We start from the raw sequence: 22850 nt of genomic DNA, 5'->3' as shown, positions 1-22850 counted from the left end.
TAATTTACTAAATTATAAAAACTAATTTGAAAATGAATACAACTTTCAAAAAGTTTTATTTATTATCTGTCTTTTCTGCCTTGTCTTGCAAGCTGTATCTACCAGAGAACTTACCTGACAGAGCAAATCTGTCTGGTCCAGCCATTCACAGAACCTCACAATTAATCGGTTACTTCATGACATGGATTCAAAGAACAGATTTAGTGGGTTATTTTAATTTGATAATATATCCAGATAAAGAATGAAAAAAAGTTAATGTAAATTAACATTATAGTATTAAGCATACTTAAGAGAATTATCTCTTTCTCAAATTTGATGAAGCAGAAGATGACTTGGAAATAATCATGTGAGATACCACGATGTATCAATGTTAAACTAAAAAGAAAACAAAACACCAACTAAGTAATAGCTAACTTTTACTGCAATCTTACTGGTTCGGAGCAGTATGCTAAGTGCTAAGAGTTAAATAAGTCAAACCAACATCATTCAACTAAAAAGCAGCAGTCAGAATTTGAATTCAATCAGTTTGAATCCTGAACCAGAATTATTATTCTCTATGCTATGCTGTCTCCTCTAAATATATCATGCCATACTAAATCAGTACACATATCTAATTGTAGGCCATAGGTTAATGGAAAACTTGTGACAAGAAAACTTAAAATTTTATTCACTAATAACATTTTTATCATTGGAGCTAAAAGAGTCCCTTTTCAATTTCTGTTAAAAACATATGTCAAAAATATAGACTACTAGTACACAGTTGGAGAACCGCTGGTGACAGAGAACAGTTTATTTACCTAGCACCCTCTATCTTGATTGTGAACACCGGCAGTATGGCACAGTGAAGTACAGGCTTTGCAACCAGAAAGCTGGAATTCTGGGCCTGCAATTTCTTGCTCTGTGACCTGAGACACGTGATTTAATTTTGCTGGATCTGTTTCCCCCATCTATAAAATGGAAAAGTTATTACCTCCCTCAGGGTTGGTGTGAAAATTTTATGAAATAGTGCATGTAAAGTATTTAGCCCAGTACAAATGCTCAACAAAGTTAGTTATGAGTTATTATTATCACTGATTAAAATAGTATCAAGCCTCAGATAATAAGGCATTTAATAATCTGTGGGGTTAGTTTTTAAAAATAATCAAAAGATCAGTGCTGACAATATAAACTACTCTTTCTAATAATAGAACATTAGCATAAGAACATTTAGACTGGTATTTTTAATAATTTAATTCCAAAGAGTATTAGTTTAACACATGCTTTTAGCCATAATCACAGGTCTTTCCATAAAACTGTGTTTTGTTCAATACTATGACATAAAAACATTGTAAAATTCAAACTGATTTGGAAAATTTAATGTTTCATTTATTAAATCACAAATGGCCTAAAATCCAGGCAAAGGAATGACTGTAGTAAAGAGAATTAGCTATTTTTCAGATCTTTAAAATAATGGAACTAATAAAACAGACAAAATGGGGGTGATTATTTAGAACAGTGAAGCTGTTTACCTTACAAAATTAAATCATCCCAAGACTATTTTAAGTAGCAACGATATATCTAAAATATGATTGAGTTTGTAATTTTACAAAGTTCCCTTTTTTACAGACAAATGTAATTAAGTTCATCCTATATTGGTCTAATTTAATGGATGTCCTTTAAACAAGAGCACAAAAAGTGATTTACTAACATCACAGAGCAATTCTACGGCAAAGCCATTATTTAACTGTGGTTCCTGCCACATAACTGTAAACCCAAATCTGTAAAGCTTTTGTTATGCCTGATACAGAGCAACGAATCCATCAAAGTTTTATAATTACTTGAAGAAAGTGTTCTTTTCTCAAGTCTGCCTCTATATAATTGTCATAGAACATTTACTGCCATTAAGAATACTTAAGATAAAATGGCCAGTCTTATATAACCTGATTGGGAAACAAATCTAGGTAGGCTCTCCTTCACTTATATGGTAAAAGGTTCTGTTGTTAAAGTTAGGTTTAGTAAACCTTAAAAATTCACATGTAGTCAATTCTTTATCTCTATTTTTGGAACAATCTTTCCATTACTGACTTTTGGCCAAGTTGAGTTGGTTCAGTCATCGAAGCTTGGAAAGAAGCTAGGTGTTGTGCTTCCATTCATTGTTTTTTTTTAGGCAGCAATGAAGAAAAGAAAAAAACACTTGCCCTCCTAGACATAAAAAATGAGAGACTTAGACAGTGATTAAAATCACTAATCCTGGTAATAAATCCTTCCAGATCTCCTTTCCAGGTATCAAGCTTTCAGCATTTAATCTCGTATCTCCACTCAAAAATTGATTGTATTTTATAATTTATCATCACCTACCTGGCTATGTCGTATACACGGTCTGCAATCCGACTTCCAACCTGGAGGATTACAAGAGGCAATGATGTACACAAGTTAAGACGAGTAGGTTTAACAGAGAATAACACCCTTTTTCCAGTATTCAACAATCCACAGGTTACTTATGTTTCAACATGTTTATAAGTACTTCCCTTTATCCCCTTTTCAATTTGACCACAGCAACTTTCTTTTCAAATTCTGAATAGGAACATAAGAAATTAAAATATCCCAGGAAACAAATCTCATTCTCTGTCTCTGTCTCTCTCCATATACATATACATATATATATATATGCACATATACATATATACACACATATATATACATATACATATATATACACACATATATATATATAAAATACACACACACACACACACACACACACACGAGGGTGCCAAAAAAATGTATACAAGTGGACACTTCGGTCAATGTTGCTCAAGCAGTGGTTCACTGTAATCAGAAGCGTCTGGATGCTGATGGTAACCACTTAGAGCACCTCTTGTAATTGCAGAAGTCAAACGTGACTTGTGTTCATCTTCTGTTATCAGTATATGTTGAGTATTACAATTTTAATAGTTGTTTCCTTTCTTAAAATGTGTATACATTTTTTTGGCACCTCTGTATATATCCTTTATATTCCACGCACTATACAATCGTCAAGGATAAAAAGTAACAGGAACATAACAGACACATTGTTGTCCACCGATACTAGCATGAAGTACGTATATGAAAGTGAAAAATTATTTAGTTAGCTGAGGTTTATTACAGATCAGTGTATAAACTTAATCACTTAATAAAAACTATTATTTGATGACTACTAACAAATTTTATGGAACTCCTAAGTGAGTAAACAACTTTTCTGTGCAATATGTACCAATTAGAAAAAGTCTGCCAAATCTGAAGAAACCATCCGGTCCCCTTCCCCAGTGCCACCCCAACTTAAAAGAGGTCATAAGGTAGGCGCCTCCTTTTGCTGGGCTAGCTTCATCTGGCAGGAATAAAGATGTGGGAGCATAGAATTCCCCACATTCTACTCCATCCCTCATAAACACCCCAGAGTTTCTTTTAGGACTTGAAAATTCAGAACATACTCGTGTTTGCTTTCGGCAGGGGAAGTAAGGGAAGGAAGTACAGCAGAAGTCTTTTCCCAGCAGAGTCCACTTTCTACATCATTCCTAATATGAATACCTTGTATTTATTATAAAAGAACTCTCATATAATTTATCTCATTTATTCTAGTCCTGCACATAGGCATGGCCTCAGTCAAATTGTAATCCAGGAGCTTCTCTTGAAGAGTGGCTAGGAATACAAAAATCTTGTAAGTGCATGCCATCACGAACCTGAGAACAAACAGTCATCTGATCAGGCCAGAGCTCTAAGCAAGGTAGGAGCTCAGTAAGTGTTTGTTGCCATTGGCTTGTTGCTCATTATGCTTCATTTCAGTTCTTCTCCACCCGGAAGAAACATTTCCGTAGGTCTGAGCTAGGTGATGCCTGTTTAATTCAAACGAAACCCTCAGTCCCTAGTCCACCTGAGCAGAAAGGAGGGGGTCTCTCAACCCAGCATAGACAAACCAGAGATCTTAATGTATCTGAATTTGATTTTCCTATAACATAAACCAGATTACTCCACTGCTTAAAACCACTCAATAGCCTCACATTCCTCTACAGCAGTGCTGGCCAATAGAAAAACAATGAGAGCCACATGTGCAATTTAAAATTTTCTAGTAGCCACTTTAAATAAAGTAAAAAGGAACAGGAGAATGTAATTTCCACATACTCATATTTAATCCAATATGTAAATATATTTTCAACATGTACTCAATATAAAAAGTTATTAGCGAAATATTTTACATCCTTTTACCATCCTAAGTCACTTACACTTAGAGTACATCTCCATTTGATTAGTCCCGTTTCAAGTGCTCAATAGCCACATGTGGCCAGAGATTACCACAGGGAATGGGCAGCTGAGAGAGAGAAGAAAAGGCCCTAATATCCTGGGCCCTTCCTGACCTCTTCTCCCTGTCTCCTTCGTTGGAGGCATTTCGACCTCAGGGGCTCTGCGTTTGTCTTTTCCTCTGCCTATAAGGCTTCCTTCCCTCTCCCCTCGCAGCTTGGCTAATTCCTCATCAAGTCTTCTGCCTGAGCGGCCTGCCCTGCCCCGGGCAGTCACTATATCACTTCACTTGATTATCTCATCTTACTTCTTTAGCTGGAATTGCACTTTTTGTTCACTGTCGGTCTCGCTTCCCACAAGAAGGAAAGCTCATGACGGAAGCGGTCTTTCTTTGCCTTGGACACAATCAAGCACTATTTGCTGAATGAATGAATGAATGAACGAATGAATAGCACCTTACAAATATCCGAGCCCAGCCCTTCAGTGATGACAGTAGCCCGGACCGGTAAGGCGCTGCTCAAGGTCACACCGCGAGGTGGGGTCGATCGGGGACTGGCCAGAGCTCCCGGACCCGAAGCCGAGGCTCGGCGCCGCCCTGCCCCTCCGGACCCGCACACTCACCTCGTCCTTCAGGTAGTCAAACTTCATAGTCTCGGGCTGCCGGGCCGCCCAGTTCTTCTGTTTCCTCTTCAAATCCCGGTCGAAGATATTTAGGGCTCTGGGCGAGGTGCTGCCCGGAGGAGACACGCCAGAGGTGGCCCGTCTGAGGCCAATGTTCTTCCCGGGAACCCCCGCAGTCGGAGGTCGCCTCCACAGGAGCCAGAGCTGGATCACCCGCTGCATCTCCCCGGGTGACGCCAATGGCAGGCGCTCTTGTTAAGCGCATGCGCCACCGCGGCTTTGGCGATTATTCTAGCGCTCTTCGCAGAGGAAAAGTGAAGTAGTTTGGCCCAGCTCGCGTGCCATTACGGCGGAGCGTCACGCAGAGGATTGTGGGTGTGGGTCCCACGTGAGTCTCGGAGAGGGATTCGAGGAGGTGAGTGGAATTGGGATTGGGCAGGGGAGCGGGCAGAACCAGTGTCTGACAGGGGTTCTCCTTCGGCTTCGTGTGGGCTGCGCCCTCCCTTCTTGCCTTCCCGGCCTCGTTTTTAAGATTCCTTGGACCTCCTAAGGGTCCTGTAGAGGGGCCTCAGCCCAGTAGCAGCGGCGAAACAGATGTTTGGGAGTTGGGAAGATCTTGTTCTAGGGCCACCCAGGTGTTCCCCGTGTTAGAGAGTGGGAATAAGGGGAGCGTGGACTACGGAGATGAGGGCGGGCGTCGGAGGGAGATCAGGTCACCCTCTCCTCTGTATATCGGACGTTTGTCGAGTGCTCTCCTTCTAAACATTTACATCATGCATTACCTCTGACAGTTGGATGAAATGGTACCTACCTCGTAAGGGTGTTCGGAGGCTTAAATGCTTTAATACATCAAAAGTTCATACTAGTAAGAGCTCACCATTATTAAAACTGTTTTTAAGTGTGTAAATGGATTATTGAAACCTTTGATTTTTCTTTGTGTATATATAAAAAGTTGTTTTCAATTTTAGGGGAAAAAAGAACAGCTTTCTCGTCAAGCCTTTCTTTTGAAACAAAACACCACTACCCCGTTTGATTAGTTGATTTTTGCTCGTAATAATCAGTGACTTTTGCTTTGGTTCTTTGCAAAAATCAAATCTAGAGATACTAAACCATTAGTAACTACTTTCAGAAAACAATACTAATTATATACACACATATATTCCAATATATGTTAGGGAGAATCAGCCCATTTGGGTCTTGGTCACTTCTAAAACAAGAAGTGATATTTATTAACAGAGTAAGACTTGACCTGGTTCTTGAAGGATGGTCAGATCTAAAAAGAACTTTGTGAACTAAACCTGACTGGAGTTTGGTGTGTTTAGTTATGAGACTAGCCTTTGGAACCAGAGGCTATGTGAAGTGGCATGAGGTAAGTATTAACAGAATGGGACCAAAATGTGAAGGGGAAAATGAGACCAGTTGAGACTTGGGTATGTTTTAATTACATTAGCTTTTAATTTATAACACAGACAGGTATACAAATAGAAATATAGAAGTTCTAAGTGAGTGCAATTGGCTAGTAAGCGTTTGCCATGGGATTCTGCTTGCTTTTGCCTTAAATTTATTTCTTCAAATGCTCTGTAATCGAAATGATAGTTTTTGGTTTTCTGCATGCGACTCAGAATAAGTTTCTAAATGAAACTAGACTTACTGCCTTTATTTGCATTTAACTTAGACTATATTATGAATTAATATTTTCCCCCAAAGCATCTAATTTAATTGTATTACTAACTGTTCATTATTGTAACATTTGTTTTCTTTTAGTATTTCGTTTCTTCAAGCATTTGTCCAGAGATTTAAAAATGGCATCCAAACAAGAAATAATGAGTGACCTGCGGTTTAGACGGGTTACAAAAGACCCGAGATTTTGGGAAATGCCAGAAAAGGATCGAAAAGTCAAAATTGACAAGAGATTTCGAGGAATGTTTCATGACAAAAAGTTCAAGTTGAATTATGCTGTGGATAAAAGAGGACGTCCCATCAACCACAGCACTACAGAGGACTTGAAACGTTTTTACGACCTTTCAGATTCTGATTCAGATCTCTCTGATGAAAATAACAAAGCATTAAACCAAAAGAAAATGAAGAAGAAAAAACCCCAAACTAAAAAGGAAATCGAATCAAAAAATCTAGTTGAGAAAATGAAAAAAACCAAGAAAATTAACCAAAAGGATTCTGGAAATAAAAATGATTTAGATAGCTGTGACACAATTCAGAAAATGAAAAACTCATGCAAATCTAAGAAGGTAGATTCAAAAATAAGTCCCAAGGAAGATAATGAAAAATTTACACCAGAAAGTACAAAAGGTAAAAAAAATATTGCTCAACATAACATAGAGTCGCATCCCAAAGGAAGACTAAGGACAGTAGACTCAGGCACTTCCAAAATTGTGAAATCTCTCAAGATTAAGAATTCTGAGACAAGAGAAATGCAATCAGGTTTGTTGGAAAAAATTAAGGATTTTTTGGTATTACATTTTTATTCTGATCTTTTTAAAAAGTAAGCATATGTAGTAAGTATTTTCATAGTATAATGGAATTGTCAAGTGCTTATTTGGAAGCATAAAGGTATGAAAGAAAAAATACTATATAATCATTATTAATTTTTGATTTGGTGCTGTTATGTAATGGCTAGAAGAAATAAGAAAATTTGAGTCATGAAGCTAAACCGTGAATTTGATTGGTGGGCCCTAGTGAGAGCTGTATTCTCTCATCAGATAAAATGTTATATGTTTTTAGCAAGTGATAAGAGTTGTATCTGAAGAAAGTAGTAGAGTTGGGTACTCATGCCTTCATTCAACTACTTTAATGACTAATATTTGGCAGGTAGAACAGAATATGAGTAAGACATGGTTCCCCTCTCAGAGCTACTGCTAGCTTATATAATGCCTGTGCATATTAGAAAAACGTATGCCCTTCTGGACACATAGAACTCACAGTTTGATGAGGGACACCACCGTTGAGTGAAGCCACAGGTTCTTTTCCCCTGGGCAAATACGGCTCCCCTGCAGAGTGCATAGCTTGGTGAATGGAAGTTGGCCTTGATTTCAGCCTTTCTAGCCTTAGCTATGCAGTGGCCCTGGTTGAAAGCAGCATTGTCCAATAGAAATAATTATTTTAATTTCCTAGTAAACACGTTAAAAAGTAAAAAGAAACAGGTGAAATTAATTTTATTAATATATTTTATTTAACCCAATGTATCAAAAAATATTTTAGTGTGTAATAGATATAAAAAATTTAATGGGATATTCTACATTTTATGTCATACTAATCTCAAGTTGGATGAGCCACATTTCAAGTGTTTAGTTGCCACATGGTTGCTGGCTACCGTATTGGACAGTGCAGATCTAAAGTGGAAGAAATTAGAACTATAATGAGAAATAAAATAAGTTTAAGTGCGAAAGATGTTCAGCAGAGGACTACAGAATTTGGAGGAAGAGATCACTCAAGATACAGTAATAAAAGAAAAATTCATAGATGAAGGGTTATTTGGGTAGGGGTTTTGAAAAATTAAATGTGGAGATAAAAAATTGTAGAATATGCTAATGGAAAGAACTTTGTGAGTAAAAATATAGTTGGACATAGTCAGAAGAGATCACTATTCCCATTTGATTAGATAATAAAGGTCTCTAATGGGTGAGTGGATAACATAGCTAGAAATGACTGTTTGGAACATAAATAAGAAACATCTGATTCTTGTTCATATTTACATGTTTACTACGCTTATTAAAATTTTGAGTCTCATCTGGCAGCATGAAATTTTGTGTTTAGGTGTTGCCGACAGTTGTTGTAACTGAAAATTGATATGTTCAGATGAGTCAGTCAGACAAAGGCTGATTGTGATTACAGGACCCAAGGAAGGTAGGCATCAGGAAAAGGCAGAGAGAAGTCCTGACAGGCTGAGATCACATTGGGAACGCAGGAAGTGGACAGAATTCTCTCTAGCTAGGATTAAGGGGTCAGGAGTGGGATCCCATTCCATTTGTAGTGGAACCAGGCAGCAAACTGAGGTATAAGGAAAATGGATAGGAGTCTGGTTACTGAAATTGGAGAATGAGGTCAAATGGAAACAGCAGCAAGGTTGGTTTGATGCTGAGTTTGTGAGGTAAATCAGTCTAGCATCCTTTAAATTTCACTAGATTTAGGGCAGTGGATTAATATAATATATCCATATAATCTTTGGATTGATTTTACAGAATCTTTTTACATATCCTTAAGTTTCTCAATAACCATGAGAAATTAGGATATATTAGGAAACAGGTTAAAGTGATTTATGTGAGGATACACAGGGCTTGGCCTGCAACTCAAATCTTTGAGTCTTCCTACCCCACATGTTGCTTGCTGTAGTTTACATTGGTTTCACAGTCTAGAAAAGGCATTATCTATAAGTAGGGATTAAGTGTGTCCGTGTATAACCATCTTTTGTTTGTTATTCGTTCATCAGTTATCATTCCAGCAACTACTGTGTGCCACGGATTTTATTAAGAGCCATTGTAAAGATGATGTGAGGAGTTGCCGTTTCGTATTATGTGTCATTTAAAAATGTTGATGTCCAGCACTTGCACTCCTAACAATTTAAGTAAATAACTGGACATGTGTGCAAAGAATGTGCATTCCCCCATTGTTTTTAAATTTAAAAAAATGGTAACATTAATCATTGGGGATTGATTAAGTTATGGTGTATCCAAACATGACTATGATATATGTAATTTTAAAAATAGGTTACAAAACAGCATTAATGGTATGACCAGCTACTTAAAGATAAATTAGTGGATATATCATAGAAAACAAACTTAAGGTGTTATATACCAAAATAACTATCCAGTTATCTCTGAATGAAAAATTGCTAGTCATCATTTCTTTCTTTATATTTTCAGAATTATTTTGCAATGAGCATTCATTACTTTTATAATTAGGTGGAGGATGATAAAGTGTTTTGTTTCGTTTTTTTTTAAGTAGCTGGATAAGTAGCAGTGTTTATAATCACTGCTAGAGCAGTGCTATCTAGCCGTAGAGGTAATCCTACATTATCTAGCATAAGGCTTTGAATATGGTGGGCACTGAGCAAAGATTGAATAAATACTCTGAATGTACTTGATATTGTCAAAAATATTAAAATACTAGATCTCTTTAAATCTCCCATGTATCACACCCAAGGTGTGATATGTGTACCATGTCGTATGTGAAAATATACCAGGTGAAATGATACTTAAAACGTTTTTTTATGTTAATAGTCACGTTATTCTAACTATTATTCTAATAGTTATTTATTCTAACATCTTGGGAAAAAAATGGAACCACAGCATCCCATCTGTGATTTCAGGGATATTATTTTTTTTTTTAATTAAAGTTTATTGGGGTGACAATTGTTAGTAAAGTTACATAGATTTCAGGTATACAATTCTGTAATATATTATCTATATATCACATTGTGTGTTCACCACCCAAAGTCATTTCTCTTTCTATCACCATATATTTGATTCCCTTTACCCTCATCTACCACCTTCCTCCCCCCTTAGCGTCTGGTAACCACTAAACTATTGTCTGTGTCTATGAGTTTTTGTTTCTTCATTTGTTTGCCTTGTTCTTTTGTTGTTTTCAGTTTTATATACTACATACAAGTGAAATCATATGGTTCTCTACTTTTTCTTATTTTGCTTAGGATTATGATTTCAAGATCCATCCAAGTTGTCGCAAATGGTCCTATTTCATCTTTTTATGGCAGAATAGTATTCCATTGTGTGTGTGTATATATATGTATACCTCAGTTGCTTTTCTATTCATCTGTCGAAGGACACTTTGGTTGTTTCCATGCCTTAGCCACCGTAAGTAAAGCTACAGTGAACATTGGAGTCCTTATGGATAAATGTTTTCAGATTTTTTGGGTAGATACCCAGGAGTGGGATTACTGGGTCATATGGTAATTCTACTCTTAATTTTTTGAGGAACCTCCACACTGCCTTCCATAGTGGCTGCACCAATCTGCATTCTCAGCAACATTGTATAAGGGTTCCTTTTTTTCCACAGCCTCTCAAGCACTTGTTACTATGTGTCTTGGTGACAATAGCCATTTTAACTGGTGTGAGGTGATATTTCATTGTGGTTTTTATTTGCATTTCTCTGATGATTAGTGATGTTGAGCATTATTTCATATGTCTATTGGCCATTTGTATGCCCTCTTTGGAGAAATGTCTCTTCAGGTCCTCTGCCCATTTTTTATTTGGATTGTTTGTTTTTTTATTCTTGAGTTATATGAGTTCCTTATATATTTTGGATATTAGCCCCTTATCGGAGGCACTGTTTGCAAAAATCTTCTCTCATTTTATTGGTTCCCTCTTTATTTTGTCAATGCTTTCTTTTGCTATGCAGAAGTTTTTTAGTTTGATATAGTCCCATTCATTTATTTTAGCTTTTATTTCCCTTGCCTTTGGAGTCAAATTCATAAAATGCTCTTTGAATCCAAGGTTCATAAGTTTAGTACCTATGTTTTCTTCTATGCAGTTTATTTTTTCAGGTCTTATGTTTAGGTCTTTGATCCATTTTGAGTTAATTTTGGTACATGGTAACAGCAGTCTAGTTTCATTCTTCTGCACGTGGCTTTCCAATTCTGCCAGCACCATTTATTGAAGAGGCTGTCTTTTCTTCATTGTATGTTTTGGCTTCTTCGTCAAAAATTATCTGTCCATATTTATGTGGGTTTATTTTTGGGTTCTCAATTCTATTCCATTGGTCTATGTGTCTGTTTCTCTGCCAATACCATATTGTTTTGGTTATTGTTGTCTTGTAGTACAAGCTAAAGTCGTGGAATGTGATAACCTTCGGCATCGTTTTTTTTCCTTAGGATTGCTTTGGCTATTCAGGGTCTTTTGTGGTCCACAGAAATCTGATGGTTTTTTTGTTCTATTTCTTTAAAAAATGTCATTGGGATTTTGATGGGGATTGCATTAAATGTGTATATTGCTTTGGGTAATATGGTCATTTTAACAATGTTGATTCTTTCAATCCATGAACATGGAATGTCTTTCCATTTCTTTGTGTCTTCTTCAATTTCTTTTAAAAATGTCCTATAGTTTTCAGTATATAGATCTTTCACATACTTGGTTAAGTTTATTCCTAGGTATTTTATTCTTTTTGTTGCAGTTGAAAAAGGAATTTTTTTTTTAATTTCTTTTTCTGAGATTTCATTGTTAATATATAGGAATGCAATGGACTTTTGTACATTGATTTTGTAGCCGGCAACTTGACTGTATTCATTGATTGTTTCTGATAGCTTTTTGGTGGAGTCTTTAGGGTTTTCTATATATAGCATCATGTCATCTGCAAAGAGTGACAATTTAACTTCTTCATTCTCAATTTGGATACCTTTTATTTCTTTCTCTTGCCTGATTGCTCTGGCTAGGACTTGCAATACTGTGTTGAAAAGCAGAGGTGATAGGGGACTGCCCCATCGTCTTCCTGAACATAGAGCAAAGGGCTTCAGTTTTTCTCCGTTAATTATGATACTGTTTTCCTTCTATACCTATTTATTGTTTTAATCATAAATGGATGTTATATCTTGTCAAATGCTTTTTTGCATCTATTTATATAATCATGATTTTTGTCCTTTATTTTGTTTATGTGGTGTATCACATTGATAGACTTGTGTATGTTGGATATTATTAGAACAAAGCTAATTTTTAAAATTCAATTTAATGAAAAACATCAGTGATATGCAAAAATCATGAAAACAGTATGATAATGACTATTGCTTGAGAAATATTGCAGTAGTAGGTACAACTAGATCCCCAAGGTATTATTTCTGAGCATGTTGCTTTAAAGTGAATTCTAATGGTTATAGTAACATTCTTTCACTATAGTGGTGGTGTTTTTCTGATCCTATTACAGAACTTAGCATGATCCCTTTTTTTTTTTTTTTGGCTTTTTCAAATCTACTAGCTAGTTATTTTTTTATTCCTCCCCACTCTTATGGTGCTAAAATAAAAGCCCATTTCCTACTTTTCCTCCTAAAAAAATCCTTCCCATTTAGTTTCACGTCAAATGACATCTTTATGAAGTTTTCCTTATTATAAATTCCTCTCTGCAGGCAAATTGAGATGTTTCTCTCTCTGTGGTGCTTTAGAACATAGCTTTATAAATCAGTAAACAGTTTATTTTTGTTTATGAACCCATCATCTCCCTTTTCTCTTCCCCAGCTCAATGATTTGTACATAGTAGATACTTAAATAAATATTTGGTCAATGAATGACTATTATAAGATTATAGGACCAAGAGAAAAACTAAGTTCCAATTTCATTTCTAGTCTTAAACTAAATTTCAACTTAAAGGTAAATAAAACATACAAGATAAGATCTATCGACACACACACACACACACACACACACACACACACACACAGTAGATAGAAGCATATGATTGTTTTAGAATTAGAAATTGAGCCCTTTCAGAGTTGTGACGGCTTAAAATGTCCAATTTAAGTGACAATAGTCTTTCACTCTTCGTATATTGCTAACCATAAATGAGTTACAAAGTTCAAGATTTAGCAGAAAAGTATTTTGCTCTCTTCATAGATGATGTTTTTCACATCACAACTTCTATTGTCACTATACATGAACAAGTCAAAAATTTTCTCTCCATCCCAGACATCTCTAAACTATAGACTCTACAGCCAATGGCCTTCTAGCTATGTCTTCTTAGATGACTCAAAGGTACTTCAAATTCAACGTATCCAAAACTGAGCTCAAGATCTACTACCAAACAAACTGGTTCTCTTCCAACATTGCTTTTTCTTCTCTATCTATCCCGCTAGCTCTGCAAACCAAGAAGCTAGTACTTACCTTTGAAAGTTCCAAAATTCCTTTGCCCCATACCAAGCCCGTCACTAGTTACCATTGGTTTTACCTCATAACTGACTCTGAAACTCAGAAGTGACTTCATTCATTTCTCTACATTTATACTGCCACCAACTTAGTACTATCCTTCTAATTCTCTGTTCACATCCACTCTTGACTCACTCCAATCAGTTTTCTACAGCATAGGCAAGGTGATCTCCTCAATGTGCAATTATGATGATGTCTTTCCTTCTGAAAACAGCAGTGGCTTTTCATTACTTTTACGACAAAGTCCAAACCTTCTACGTGGTTCTTAGTGTAATTTTTTTAGTTTAATTTCTTACTTGACTCTTTGCTATCTGTAATCTACACGTTTTCCAGCTTTTTTCTATTAGTCAATCTTTCCATATGCTTTTCTTGCAGTTTGGAACATTTCCTTAATCTATATTTGTCTAACCTTGACTACTTAATTCCTTTCATCCTTCAAATAGCAACTCAGTTATCACTCTTAGAGACCCCTATTATGTGTTCTCATAGCGTCATATAACATTCCTTTTTGGTACTGATCCTAGCTGTAGTTACATTTTTTAAATATGCATTGGTTTGATTTGACCGGTATCTGTCCATCTGTCCTCTTTACTAGACTGGAAGTTCATTGAGGACATTGATTGCTTTTCTTTTGCCAATGATTGTATGTATATTGAACACCTAGCACATGCAGGCAGTCCATAAATATTGAATTTATGTATGAATCTACCTATATGACTTGGGTATATATATTAAGATTTCTGTTAATTAACTTGGCTAGGTATGAATTTTGCTGAATTTATATTTTCCTTTAATCTGTTTCATAGAAATTATATTTTTACTGTATTCGAGGTCAAAATAACTTGGATTCAATGTTTATATTTTCTTAATTTCTCCCTCTAACTTTTTTGCAGTGGTTCCACTCATAAACGCAAAAGAGAGCGATGGTTATGAAAACTCAATTAGTGGTAAAATGTTTGATAAAGATGTTCTGGAGGAAGATTCAGAAAGTGCTAGTGAAATTGGTGATGAAGAATCTGAAGATGGAATTGCAGGCATTGGTAGAGCTTCAGCTAATAATGATGACGATGATGAGGATGATGAAAATGAAAATGATGAGGAGGATGAATATGATGATAGTGAAGATAGTGATGAAAGTGACAGTGGACCTGATCTTGCGAGAGGCAAAGGAAATATAGAAACTAGTTCTGAAGATGAAGAAGATATGGTAGATCTACTTCCAGAGGAATCCGGTTTTGAGCATGCTTGGAGAGAACTAGATAAAGATGCTCCTCGAGGTGATGAGGTATACTTTTGAATAAATAAGATCGTCTGTGAAGAACACAGTACAAGTAGCTTTTATGGATGATAGAACTGATGTTGTTAAATTAAGTGAGAGAAGCTTTATTGGTAAATGATACTCTTGATGATTATGATTAAAACTTCTTCATATGGAATAGATCTATATAAATTAGATGTCTGTTGAAGCAGATAAGGAAGAAGTTCTACATAAATAATTAAAAGTCACATAAAATTTTTAGAAAATACCTTGATTTCAGATTCTGTTGTACCTGTTAAAAATGATACAGGGTACCATATTCAACTTCCTTGTTCATTCATGGGTGGCAAAATAGTTTGACAAAATCAGCTCATCATCATGTTTTGATTCAAGAAAGAACGAAGTAAGAGAAAGTACTTACCTGTTGACAGATTTACTGTTGCATGACTCATCACAAGTTCTTCTTTACATGTTGAAACGCCTTAGATAAATATGGGTGATTTTCAGAATTTGGGAGAAAGAAGGCATTCCGTTTTTTGTATCTTTATTGTGCAGGCATTGGGAATGACATAGATTATATAATATAATTTTTCTCATTTCTTAGATTACACGTCGATTAGCAGTTTGCAACATGGACTGGGATAGATTAAAGGCAAAAGATCTGCTGGCTCTGTTCAATTCATTTAAACCTAAAGGAGGCGTTATATTTTCTGTAAAGGTAAGAATTGGTTTTATTTTGAAGTAAATATTTGTAAGTGTTTTATGTTCATTCTCTTTTTTTTTTAAGTCGTAGCTTTCCTTTTAAGGAAAATAATTTGTCTGGAAATTGATAATATAGTTAGGCATGAAACTGATATAACAGGTATAAAACTTGAAGATATAAAATTATTATTATTGATGGGTTATATGATTGTGTATAATTTAATAACACAAATAAATCAATTGAGAACTTATTATAATTCAAGCTCAGTAAAAGGATGGAGTATAAGATAAATATTTAAGAAATAAATTACATTCTTTATTGCCAGTATTGACCAATTAAGAAAAAAATCCTATTTTTATTAGCATCAGAAACATATAAAGTTCTTGGGAATTACCTTAAGCACATGACCTATATGAAGTAAACTGTAACTTTTGATAAATTTAGAAAACTTAGATTTCAAGTTGCCATATTTCTAGAGAACCAGCATAGCAATGAAAAATCTAGGCTTTGTAATAAGACAGACCTGCTTTCAAATCTTGATTCTAATATATGCTATGTGATCGTGGGCATTTTATTAGTCTCTCAAATGTGTTTTCTGATCTGACTAGTGGAGGTACTTCCTAGTGTAGTTGTAAGGATTAAATGAAAAGGGTCTCACATTGAGTAGTACAGTGCCTGAAACAGCTCTAAATTATGTTTAAATATTTAAAGATGTCAGTTCTACAGGTTTAGTGTAGTTTCAATTGAAATCTCAGTTCAAGTAAAAGTTTAAAAAAAAGGATGATTAATAAATTTTGAGAAATCATATCAGTATAAAAGGATTTACCCTACCAGTTATTAGTATATCTAAACATTTTATAATGCAACAAGAGTTAGCAGGTTTGGGTGAAATAGGGGAACAAATTGATGGAATGGAATAGGTAAAAAAGAAGAGTTTATATGATGATTTAAATCATGGCATCGGGACAATGGACTAGTCTTTGTATAGAGAACTTAGTTCAGGTCCTCACTTTATAAGTGTCCAAAATAAATTTCAGATGAAGAAAAGAAAAAAGTTGCAAATCAAACCACAGAAACAGAATAAAACAGAATTGTGTTTTTGTTAAATCTTGTGTTTCAGGAGATTGGTGGTAGGAATTTCTAGACTTAGAAAAGAAAAAAAAAACAAAAAAAAAGAATCAACAGATCTGATTACATACATGTTTAAAAATTCTACGTCAATACCTGTTGTATGCAATTCAAAGTAGTAAGAAAAACACAGATCCCCTAGCTAATAAATTGCGTATTTCATACAATTCAAAAAAATGTGTATTAGTTAAATGTATATTATGACCTCTAGTGTCAAAACAATGCAAATTATTCGATTATCTTTCTTGACTCAAAAATAGCCAAGATATAAAAATAACAAATCCTGGTAAGGATGAATCCTTTTTCTTCTATCAAGACTATGTCTAATCTATGTGATCAGATGTAATAGGATTGTCATCAGTTCCATTCTATTAAAAAGGAATGTCTTTACTTTTTTAAAAAATTTATTGGGGTAATGTTGGTTAGTAAAATTATAAAGTTTCAAGTATACAATTATTCTGTCAGGTTGGTGCAAAAGTTATTGCGGTTTTTGCAATTATTTTTAACCTTTTAAACTGCAATTACTTTTGCACCAAACTCATACAATACATCCTTTATATATTTCATTGTGTGTTCACCGTGCAAAGTCAATTCTCTTTGCATCATTATATATGCGACCCGCTTTACCCTCTTCTACCACCCCATCTTACTGTCTGGTAACCACTAAACTGTTGTCTGTGTCTATGAGTGTTTGTTTTGTTCATTTGTTGCTTTCAGTTTTATATCCCACATATGAGTGAAATCATATGGTTCTCGACTTTTTCTGTCTGATTTATTTTCGCTTAGTGTGATAATCTCAAGATCCATCCATGGTGTAGCAAATGGGAGTATTTCATCTTTTCTTATGGCTCAGTAATATTCTATTGTGTATTATGTACCACGTCTTTACCCAGTCATCTATGGAAGGACAATTCAGTTGTTTCCATGTCTTGGCCACCATGAATAATACTGCAGTGAACATCGGAGCACATATATCTTTAGGATAAATGCTTTCAGATTTTTTGGGTAGAGACTCAGAAGAGGGATTGATGGGTCATATGGTGATTCTATTAATTTTTGAGGACCCTCCATAGTAGCTGTAACAGTTTACATTCCCACAAGCATTACATGAGGGTTCCTTTTTCTTCACAGCCTTTCCAACATATATCTGGTGGCTGTTTGTATGTCTTCTGGGGAGAAGTGTCTGTTCCAGTCCTCAGCCCATTTTTTAATTGGATTGTTTGCTTTTTGGTGTTGAGTTGTATGAGTTCTTTATATGTTTTGGGTATTAGCCCCTTATCGGAGGTGCTTTTTGCAAACATTTTCTCCCATTGAGTTGGTTGTCTTTTTGTTTTGTTAATAGTTTCATTTGCTGTGCAGAAGCTTTTTAATTTGACTCCATTTATTTTTGCTTTTACTTTAAAAGGATTGCCTTTAAAAGTATTGAATAAATGATGAGATGTAGAGATAAGTTGGTATTACAAAATGGATTTTCTTCATTGCTTATGTTTTATATATTTCTTTAGTAGTTTTTGTGTTAATCCAGTCATTTTTAGTGTGTATGTTTACTTTGAGTTCCTTGAGCTTAGAATCTTATTTTGCTTTTCTTAATTTTTCCTTTGGATCCAGAACCATCTTGTCCGAGTTGATGTTTGGAGGACATATTCTATTTTTGTTCCCAAGCCCCACATCTGTAACTTTCTAGCCAAAATGACTATTTTTAAGGAGATTGCTCAGGATGCTTTAGCTTCCTTCATTGGGTTTGGAAGTTAGTCATCCTTGCTGTTTTCATTGAGTCTGATTTTAACTTTAAGAGTTCCTGACCTTGACAGGTCTGGATGTTGTAAGAAAAGTACAAATTACATTGGTCTTACTTTTTTGTGTTTAGATATATCCTTCAGAATTTGGAAAGGAGAGGATGAAGGAAGAACAAGCTCAAGGACCAGTAGAGTTATTAAGTATTCCTGAAGATGCCCCTGAAAAGGACTGGTATTAAATCATTTTAGATAATAAAACTAAACCTCATAAGTTCATGTCACTAATTCAGAATTCTGGTCATTTGAAAATTAGGACTTAAGTTTATACTTGTGCCATTTATGGTTAAAACCGGTTGCAAAGCAAATTAAAGTCTTTCAGAAGTGGCACATTATTTCAAGAATATTTTGTGTGTATATTTCTATTTCTGTATTCATGAAAATAATTACTGCAGTTTTGATAAACATTTCATGATTAAACTGATTTAGAGTTCTCAGCTTCATTGCTCTGAGTTAGTAAGTTTTGCTTTTTTTCTAAGATGTTGCTCCCATATAAGTGACATTGAAACTCTGTTTGTCTTCAGATTATATAGATTTTCTGATTTGAGGATTAAATAGAAAAATAAAAGAATAAAAAGTTCTTTGTCATGATAACATAGTATAGAAAAAAAATCAAGGTTGTCTTTAAACCACTAGGTGGAGCTATATGTGCACTTAATAAAAACGGTTAAATATGTTGGTGGCAGAAGAAAGCCGATAAATACTCTCAAAGAATATGTTGTAGTTAAGTGAAGTTAAAGTTATGAACATTTACACTTGACAACACATAATTTCTTTAAAATTAGAGCTAGTGCTTTCCTAGCATATTTTATAATACAGCGATTGTCCATTGATTTTACTTGAAAAGGGTATATATGATACCAAAACAAACAAAATAACTATTTTAAGGATTAGAATCATGGGTAAGCACATGTAATTCTTATACTCTCCTTTTCTAGATACCAAATTACAATCAAAATACCTAGCCTGTACCTTGCCCAAATAATAAATTGAACTTAAGTATGTAGTATATAATGTTCATAAAGGAGAAGTCATGAAGAAGGATGGATTGGTATGAAGGTTGTAATAGATTTTTTTTGAAACAATTACATTTATTTTTTTAAGGGATATAGGTATTTGTGTTCCCGTAAAAGTAAGCTTAACAAGTTTTTCCTTTTAGGACCTCTAGAGAAAAACTGAGAGATTATCAATTCAAACGACTGAAATACTATTATGCAGTAGTAGACTGTGATTCTCCTGAAACAGCCGCTAAGCTTTATGAGGATTGTGATGGCCTGGAATTCGAAAGTAGCTGTTCATTCATAGATCTAAGGTAACCCATTGTGTTTCTTATCAATTGAATCTTGTAGCCCAACATGAGTATAAGAAGTAAAATATTAGAACTGGTTGTGCTGTCTGTTGTTTCATATTCTAAGAGAGGATTTTTTGCTTTTGGATGAACTCTTTCTTAGGGAACATCACCCTTAAAGAAAATTGGAATGAGAAAATGCTGAAGTATTACGTACGAGTCACCCCACATTTATGCATGTCAAATATGTTGGCTATGTTTTTAGGATGATGGGTTTATACATAATGATGCTTCTTTGCAACTGTCTTTAGAACTAGGAACTAGATGAAGTAACTTTTAAAAAAGCGTTGAAGTGGGAGCACAGGAATTTGCTAATAAACGGGCACCTCTAGATCTGTGCTGTCCAATATAGTAGCCACAGTCACTCTAACTTGTTAAATTAATTTAATTAAAAACTTCAAATTCATTTGCTTAGTCGCACTAGACACAGTTCAAGTATTTAATGGCCACACGTGGGAGAGCAGACGTAAGACGTTGCCATCATCACAGGCAATTCTATGGGACAGTGCTGCTCTAAATGCTGCTCAGTGAATGGATGGTGTCGCTGACATTGTCTTCAGGATTGGGAATTATTTTCACTACGTGTTTAGGCTTCCCTGACCCAGAGCTGAAAAACCTGAGGAGGCTGTGAATGTCAGTTCTAAGGAAATGGGAAGCTGAACTACTGCATCATTTTATCATTAGCCTTGTCCTTTTGAACCCAGTAAACCATTCTACTGTGATACTTTTCAATAGAAATCACTTCTTTGTGTCCAGGTTGGTTGGAGGCTTTGTTCTCAAAATGAAATATTTTAGGGAAAAAACGCATTAATTCATAGTTACCAAGGCTTTCATACTTCAAAGGCATCCCGACTGGTAGAAAAATGCAAATAAAAATTTTTGAATTGATAATTTGGCGTAAGATTTTAGCATGCTTATGTATGTAGCAAGAAGGGCATATCTCATGAGGCAAGCTATTTCCTCCTCTTTTCTGTTAATTTCAATAGGTGTTTGTTTTGAATGTTTAAGTAGTAGTTACCAAATATTTGTTAGAATGTCAAACTCTGGTATTATGAATTCATGTCAACATGTTCTTTTCAGGATTGTTCTGTTCTTTCTGTTTTCTTTTGGAGGCATTTCTCATGCAGTGTTAGAATCAGCCCTGGCAGTACCTAGAAAGTCAGATCAATGACCATAGAAAAAATTTACATTCCATTTTATTTTGTCATATATAACATCAGAAAAGAAAATTGAGTGTTCTACTGCCATCCGTTTATCTAAGGAAACCTTTTTTCATCTGCCCCAAAATATAAAAGCATACATATTAACAACAATTAAAAACATTAATCTCAGGTATTTGTTTTTCTTCTACTAAGTGTGTGCAAAAGTGTAGCTGGAGGAGGATATTATGTAGATGTAATGAACCTTAATTATCCATTATTCTCCCTCCAAAATCATTTTTTTTTTTTATTGGGGAAGGGGAACAGGACTTTATTGGAGAACAGTGTGTACTTCCAGGCCTTTTTCTTTTTCCCAAGTCAAGTTGTTGTCCTTTCAATCTTAGTTGTGGAGGGTGCCATTCAGCTTCAAGTTATTGTCCTTTCAGTCTTAGTTGTGGAGGGTGCAGCTCAGCTCCAGGTCCAGTTGCCGTTTCTAGTTGCAGGGGGCACAGCCCACCATCCCTTGTGGGAGTCGAACCAGCAACCTTGTAGTTGAGAGGACGCACTCCAAACAACTGAGCCATCCGGGAGCTCAGCGGCAGCTCAGCTCAAAGTGCCGTGTTCAATCTTAGTTGCAGGGGGCAGAGCCCACCATCCCTTGCGGGACTCAAGGAGTTGAACCAGCAACCTTGTGGTTGAGAGCCCACTGGCCCATGTGGGAATCGAACCGGCAGCCTTCAGAGTTAGGAGCATGGAGCTTTAACCTCCTGAGCCACCGGGCCGGCCCCAAAATCATTTTTAATGGAATATATAGCGTATGCTTTGTGTGTGTGTGTGTGGGGGGGGGGGGGGAATAAAATCTCTTACATAAATTTAATAATCTAAATATATTAACCATTGATTATTTAACTCTGCTCCACCCCACCCCAATTTCTTAGCCTGATGCTTAAGAATTGTCTAACAATTATAATAGCTAATTTACATTTAACAGCTATTTGTGGGGAAAAAATAGAAGATAATATTAGGATTTTTTAGTCTTGAAGAATCAACCTTAAGCTTTTCCTTATATTCAGTGTATGAAACTTTATATTTAGAACACTTATCCATTAATAATTCTATTTGATCTTCAGAATATCATGTAGCAAGCCAGTGACTGCACTATCTGGAGTCTAGGGTTTTTGAAACATGAGGGACCCATCTGTGTTTGCACCTGACTCATATTAGCTGACTCCTAATGCAGGGTTTCTACCTACACCGAGTTCACTTAAATTTATTGGAATTACAGATTTATAGCTTATGAATTTCAGAAATTTTGTGCCAAGGTTATTTCTAACATTGTTTGCCTCATCTACATGTGTGTTCTGTAGAAACATTTATATGGTATGTATGTATAAACTATAACTAATTAGAAGAGAATCTAAACTCTGGTTGTTTATTACTGCAGCATATGTTTAAATAAGTTTTATTTTTTCTTTGTTTCTTAGGTTTATACCAGATGATATTACTTTTGATGATGAGCCCAAGGACATAGCCTCAGAAGTGGATTTAACAGCATATAAACCAAAATATTTCACATCTGCTGCAATGGGAACATCAACGGTATTTCTTAACTTTTAAAAATGTGTAGCTAGACTCTTGCTTTAAGAAAAGACTTTGTGTATTATTTACTTATAACATCTTTAGAAATGGAAAGTACTCAAAATTTTAATGCACAAGTACAAATAAAAATA

The 22850-nt window shown here is 35.2% G+C and overlaps 2 protein-coding genes across 9 annotated transcripts in view; one reads left to right on the top strand and one right to left on the bottom strand.

The window, feature by feature from the left end:
* The window catches only part of NDUFAF5 (NADH:ubiquinone oxidoreductase complex assembly factor 5), a 48593-nt gene extending 43421 nt beyond the window's left edge, over positions 1-5172 (bottom strand). For 3 of the 4 annotated variants that reach the window (XR_004421816.1, XR_004421817.1, XM_033094830.1), the window contains exons 1-2: positions 4876-5172; positions 2338-2378 (exon numbers count right to left, since the gene is read on the bottom strand). Coding sequence is in view for 2 of the 4 variants with exons in the window: in XM_033094830.1 (XP_032950721.1) it covers positions 2338-2378; positions 4876-5097 (263 nt within the window). In the remaining 2 variants the exon portion in view is untranslated. The remainder of the gene's footprint in view (positions 1-2337; positions 2379-4875) is intronic. The other variant, XM_033094829.1, reaches the window with a different exon arrangement.
* Positions 5173-5180: 8 nt separating this feature from the next.
* ESF1 (ESF1 nucleolar pre-rRNA processing protein homolog) overlaps positions 5181-22850 on the top strand; it is a 66924-nt gene continuing 49254 nt past the window's right edge. Inside the window, exons 1-7 of one of the 5 annotated variants that reach the window (XM_033094825.1) lie at positions 5181-5290; positions 6640-7314; positions 14645-15036; positions 15614-15727; positions 18708-18808; positions 19793-19945; positions 22605-22719. In XM_033094825.1, the coding sequence (XP_032950716.1) occupies positions 6678-7314; positions 14645-15036; positions 15614-15727; positions 18708-18808; positions 19793-19945; positions 22605-22719 (1512 nt within the window). In that variant the 5' untranslated portion in view covers positions 5181-5290; positions 6640-6677. Of the gene's footprint in view, positions 5291-5440; positions 5741-6109; positions 6245-6639; positions 7315-14644; positions 15037-15613; positions 15728-18707; positions 18809-19792; positions 19946-22604; positions 22720-22850 lie in introns of those variants that run through there. The other 4 variants (XM_033094827.1, XM_033094824.1, XM_033094826.1 and 1 more) reach the window with 4 other exon arrangements.

The sequence above is a fragment of the Rhinolophus ferrumequinum genome, chromosome 23 (genome assembly GCF_004115265.2).
Source record: "Rhinolophus ferrumequinum isolate MPI-CBG mRhiFer1 chromosome 23, mRhiFer1_v1.p, whole genome shotgun sequence".
In the NCBI taxonomy this organism is placed as follows: domain Eukaryota; kingdom Metazoa; phylum Chordata; class Mammalia; order Chiroptera; family Rhinolophidae; genus Rhinolophus; species Rhinolophus ferrumequinum.
This window is presented reverse-complemented; position numbering and strand designations above follow the sequence as displayed.